This window comes from Callithrix jacchus, chromosome 8, assembly GCF_049354715.1.
Source record: "Callithrix jacchus isolate 240 chromosome 8, calJac240_pri, whole genome shotgun sequence".
In the NCBI taxonomy this organism is placed as follows: domain Eukaryota; kingdom Metazoa; phylum Chordata; class Mammalia; order Primates; family Cebidae; genus Callithrix; species Callithrix jacchus.
In genome coordinates this window covers 5,087,292-5,093,291 of record NC_133509.1, presented here as the reverse complement: position 1 = coordinate 5,093,291, position 6,000 = coordinate 5,087,292, and the positions used below count along the sequence as shown (strand labels likewise).

The window sequence follows — 6,000 nt, the reverse complement described above, 5'->3', positions numbered from 1 at the left end:
AAAGAATTTTAGTTTCTACGTACGTGGACAGCTATCACTGAAACGCTCATTTTGACATAAAAGATGCGGCAGGATATGGAAGACCCCAGAACAAAGCACAAAAAGTGAAAATGTTCAAAGTCGTTTTCTTCCTTCCTTTCAATATTATCACACTCTTGGGTAACTAATGGCAATAGCTTAATAAGCTCCTATATTAACAATCTAGGTTTATGTCACAAATACTTTTATTAAATAAATTTTAAAGTAACAATGCATTGCCTACATTTTAAAAAAATCAGTAGCAATTATAAAACAAGTCAACAGGTAGTCGTGCATCTAAATCTGATGTTACATTCAAAAATAGAGAAATCCACCTGTGCTTTACTTATATTTGGGGGCACATCGAGAGGACTCCACGGCATACAGTTTTCCCCATCTTACACTTCTTCAATCCCTTGGCACAGATCCAGGGTTTTCCAGTGGCGAAGTACCACATCCACCGCAGGCTACTTACTTGAAGAAGATAGGCTACTTGCTCTTTTCCCCAGAGGTCACTCCCTCATTCACTCTTCCCTGACCGTCTACAACCTCAGTTTAATCATAAGTTACGCTTTTTAAACCCATCGTACATCTGCACACACACTACGTCGAAGCATGTTAACATTGATAACTGCAACATTTATTAATATAAAAAAGGGCAAGTAGTCATAACTGAATGAATATAAATGTCAAATTATGCAAATGTCAATTTGAGTGAGATCACTGTTTTTGAATTCCAAGATGTTTAATGTAAACTGTTTTTATAAAAACTAATTATGAAACACAAAGACAATAGAAATATAAGTTATTTATTAATCAATCCACTTACAAAGCAGGTGGCTTAATGCAAGCTTACTGACATCTTCACATATGATCCATGGGAACATGTCCTCCACATACAGACAGTGATATTACTGACTGGATGCATTTGCAATCTGGGGCATATTAAGTATATTTAAACAAATAAAATTAGGCTATCCTGTATATGAAAGTATCTTGATAATAATATGCATCCTGAAGTGGATTAAAACTTCCTCCAAAGGAGAAATGTTAGTATGTTAACTTTATATTCTATATTACGCAGTAAATCTTAACTACAGAAATTAAACACTTTAAATCAGTGATCGACTCTTGGTAATGTATGAAGTGGGAGTATATAACCATAGCAACAGTAGGTTGACAGTATAATTTGTGCCTCACAGTATCTGCAGATTTACTGTTTTCAAGTTTAGAGAGAAATAAAACAAGAGACATGTAGATTCAGCTGACTTTATTTATCTTTAAACTAATAAAAATCCCTTAAAAGTGACCCTGGGACCTTTAGAAGTTCTATGGATGCACAGATACCTGCCAAAGACTTAAATTCCAAATCTTAACTTAATGTATCTACAAAATCAATATAAGCAGATATCTTAACTTCTCGTGCTTAGCAGAAGACAACAAATTCTACATGTCTTTTTCAATTTCCCTAAAATTTTGTTAAATCTGCAAGTATGTACAATCTAGCTAACTGAAATTAATATTTAGTGTTCATCGGAGCTGTTTCACAGCAGCAAAAACTGAAACAGGGAAATAAAATTTTAAATGATGTAGGAAAAAGATAAATGCAATCAGAACAGCAGTCTAAATGTATGATATTAATATTCAACTCTTATCTGCATCGTGTTGAAAGGAAAAGGATACACCAAGAAAGTTTATACTGATCTCTCTGGTGATGTGACGACCACCTGCATCTGATTCAATGTGGGTTGTGTTCTGTTCCCAGTATTAAGGGTGGTATTTAACTCAGAACTCCATATAGTAAATATACAGCAGCCATTTTGTCCTAATTAAGGAATGTCTTAATACACAATATTATCATTTTCTAGAGGATCTTTATACATTAAACTAAAGTACATGGTTGATTAAATTAAAGGTTAGTAATGGATAAAAAATTCATAATTATCAAGGCTTGGTACTATGTAAAAAAACAAAAATACCACAAAATTCTACTTACTAAAGCAGCTAATCTTGCCTGCAAGTTTAGGGTCACAAGCCCATAATATGTGCAAAGAAATGCAATACAAGGAACCATGCAAAAATACAGTAAAATGATACAGGAAAAATGTCAAATCTAGGGAAAAAAAAGCTTTCATAAATACAACAAAATCAACTGTATACATAAACTGAAGGTCTAGCATTAGTTGTACCATATAGCAGAGCCAGCACTCTTAAGTTCAATGCTTCCAAATCTGCGCAGGTAAGTCATGCCATCTTTGGTTGACTGCAGTACCAGGAAAAATGGGAATGAGAGGGAGGGCAAGAGTTCAGAAACATGGTGTCAACTTTCACTTGGCAGCTGGGCCTCAATGTCCACTCTGCATATGGGGCACTTCTTATTGGTAATCAACCATTGGTCAACACACACTTGGTGGAAAAGGTGCATACATGGAAGACGTCTATTATTGGCAAGAAAACAAAAAGCAAAAATTAATTTTATAATAACTGCAGGCTGTACTTAACAAATTATACATGTAATAATTCAATAATGTTTTAAGTTACTAAGCATCTTCCTCTTCTATAAAGAAACACATAGAGGCCAGGCGCGGTGGCTCAAGCCTGTAATCCCAGCACTTTGGGAGGCCGAGGCGGGTGGATCACGAGGTCAAGAGATCGAGACCATCCTGGTCAACAAGGTGAAACCCCATCTCTACTAAAATTACAAAAAATTAGCTCAGCATGGTGGCGCTTGCCTGTAATCCCAGCTACTTGGGAGGCTGAGGCAGGAGAATTGCCTGAACCCAGGAGGCGGAGGTTGCGGTGAGCCGAGATGGCGCCATTGCACTCCAGCCTGGGTAACAAGAGCAAAACTCCGTCTCAAAAAAAAAAAGGAACACATAGATTAAATTAGCACTCTTGGCAATATAATATATAAATGACCAAGATAACTTTCAAAGCTACAGAACAAAATTATGTAAAATCTTGAAAATTGTAAGAACACAAATTAAAACGGCAATTATTCCAGTTTGGTTTTGGTACAGGAGCTGCCAATGCACTGAAGTTAGCAGTACATTACTGGCCACATAACAGTGCAAGTATATTTTTAATTATCAAATCATCACTGTGTTTGTAATGCCCTTTAAAAATACATATTATCTCAAATACGTATTTGTTATCTCATTTAATTGTCTCTCAAAAACATTAGAATTCATGTGGCAAATAGAGAGAAACTATGCTCTCCACACTAAGAAATGTCTTACTGTGCAAAGCTATTTTCTGTCAAGAAGATCTTTATACATTAAACTTAAGAACGTAACTGATTAAAGGGGAGTCATACTCTTTTCACGGAATAATTGTTACATACACTTAGCACTGTGCCACTGCTTAACAGGTAGGTTAAAAGGAGACATAATGATTTTAGTTTGTTTGCATCGTGCCAAACTGTCCATTAGAAATTGAGAAATAGAGCCTCCAACCAAGACAGGGTAACATTAAATCTGAGCATTAACAGTGGATAAAAGTTACTGACTCGTGTCCATTTCTACTTCTATCAACTGTTAAGAGTTGTTATACCCTTTCAGACTTTCTAATAGTTTGCTAAAATAGTAGCTTAAAAAAGTGTCCCAATTTTTCCCTGAACAGTATTGTCAATACTGTAAAAGCAATTAACTTCCACATTTATAAACCGTCATTAGAAATACAGTATGCAAATAACCTTATTTGTGGAATGGTAGACAATATTTTTTTTTCTCAGCCAACTGAAGTAGTATGACAAAATTATCTTTATAAATTAGGGCAATAATTAACATGGTTCTATTATATATGATATAGAACCTGTTTAGTATGGCATTATGTTACATTAAAAAAATAGGAAAACAAAGAAAATGCCTAAAATTAATATAGGATTAGCATACTAACATTTTCTTTTTTTTTTCTTTTTAATTTATTTTAATTTATTTTTGTTTTTTAGCATACTAACATTTTCTAAACTACAAAGGTGCAAGAAGGGAATAGTTCTACTAGTTTAGAGAACTTCAGCCAGGAAGTGAAGGGTGCAGTGAGTTGAGATTGCTCCCTTGCACCCCAGCCTGGACGACAGAAAGAGACCATCTCAAAAAAAAAAAAAAAAAAAGAACAAAAAAAGATGCTGTATAACAAACTGCATAGGGCTGATCTGAATCCCTGTTTAAGTTGTGGGAATACATTTTAACAACTTTCCAGGACCTCCAAAGCCACTCAAATTCTCATTTCTGCAAGATTTACACAAGACAATTTTGACTACAAAATTTCCCTGGCAAAACCTCGTATGGCCCTAAAATAGGCACTATATTTCCCACTCCCATGTTGGTGACACAGAGACGCTAATCTTTCATTGTCTCACTCACGAGATGAAGCCGTTTCTACGTGCTATAGATGATAACGGTATATGGAAGAGTAACCTTTGTTTGGCTTTTTACCCTCTTTTTCTAGAGACTGAGTCTCACTCCGTTGCCCAGGCTGGAATACAGTGTGGTATGCTCATAGCTCACAGCAGCCTTAAACTCCTGCTTGAGCTATCTTCCTGCCTTAGCCTCCTGGGTAGCTGGGACTACCCATCACATATAAGTTCACACCATCACATATAAGTAATTGTTCTATTTTCCTTTTTTTTGTAGACACAGAGTCTTGTTGTGTTGCCCAGGTTGGCCTCAAACTTGAGGCCTGGCCTTGGCCTCAAGAAGTGCTGGGATTACAAGTGTGAACCATCATGCCTGGTCTAATCTACTTTTCAAATAAAATCCCCTGCACGGTTTTGACAATGGATTTTAGATAATTAGTATCTAGTTACCTCACATCTTCACCTTCCTCTAAAATAGACAAACAGATAGTACACTTTTCCTCTGTGTCTTCCTCAGTCCCTTCTTCCCCATCTTGTTTGCAGTGCAGTTTCCTCTGTGAGAACCAATCAGTTGTTACCTTATTAGTAGAGATGACATTATTGAACAACTGAGTAAAGTCTGTGTTTACTTGAAAAACAAAACAAAAAACAAAACCACATATTCACCCACACTTATTTCCCAGGTAAGACTGTCGTAAATAAACGGATAAATTAAACGACTATCATCAATTAAGTATACTTTTAAGACCCTCTAACAATCGGGATCAAAAGCAAAATCAAACTTAACAGAAATTCATTCACTTGAAAACTATTACTTTTAATCAACAATGAGAATGACACACAAAATAAACTCTATTTTTATCCTATCATGAGCATAGATAAGTTTTATTTTACTAGTGAATGTTTCAAATAACATCCATTAGGTTAATGTTAGTTACAGTATTTAGCTTGGAGAGCTGAAAACTTGAATGTACTGTAATACCTCAGTACTCTCAGAAAATAGATGAAAAATACAAAGAATAGTAATTTTCATGCTTTATGATTATTCTCTGCATAGCATAGGGAGTCTCCAACCCCTGGGCTGCAAACCAGTATCCAGCTGCACAGCAGGACGAGAGTGGCAGGTGAGCGAGTATTGCTCCACCTCCTGTCACATCAGCGGCAGCATTAGATTCTCATAGGAGCATGAATCCTATTGTAAACTGCGCATGCGAGGGGTCTAGGTTGCATGCTCCTTGGGAGAATCTAATACCTGATGATCTGAGGTGGAAGAGTTTCATTATGAAACCAACCACCTACCCACGGAAAAACTGTTTTTCATTAAAATAGGTCCGTGGTGCCAAAAAAGGTGAGCACTATTAGCACTGAGCATTATTTGTTATAAGACACTTAGTTAACATGTCTACTCCATAACTTCCAGATATTGTATAATACTATGCAAGAAATTGAGGGCAGAGGAGGAAAAAATCAATAAAATGTCCCTCAAAATAAATTGCTAGTTAAAAAAATGACAGCACTGTCCTATGACGGAATTCTGTATAAGCTTATGACAAGGGTGATCTGTGGGAGCTAATACGGCATGAAGGCAATCTGCAAACTGTGTGGTTATCTCCTTCATGTTATTT

At 36.0% G+C, this 6,000-nt stretch overlaps 1 protein-coding gene across 17 annotated transcripts in view; it reads right to left on the bottom strand.

Annotated features, from left to right (window-relative positions):
* Nucleotides 1-206: 206 nt before the first annotated feature.
* RNF111 (ring finger protein 111) overlaps nt 207-6,000 on the bottom strand; it is a 103,300-nt gene continuing 97,506 nt past the window's right edge. For 9 of the 17 annotated variants that reach the window (XM_078333267.1, XM_035258735.3, XM_035258742.3 and 6 more), the window contains exons 13-14: nt 4,826-4,929; nt 207-2,456 (exon numbers count right to left, since the gene is read on the bottom strand). In XM_078333267.1, the coding sequence (XP_078189393.1) occupies nt 2,339-2,456; nt 4,826-4,929 (222 nt within the window). In that variant the 3' untranslated portion in view covers nt 207-2,338. Of the gene's footprint in view, nt 2,457-4,825; nt 4,954-6,000 lie in introns of all 17 variants that reach the window. The other 8 variants (XM_035258730.3, XM_035258737.3, XM_035258734.3 and 5 more) reach the window with 1 other exon arrangement.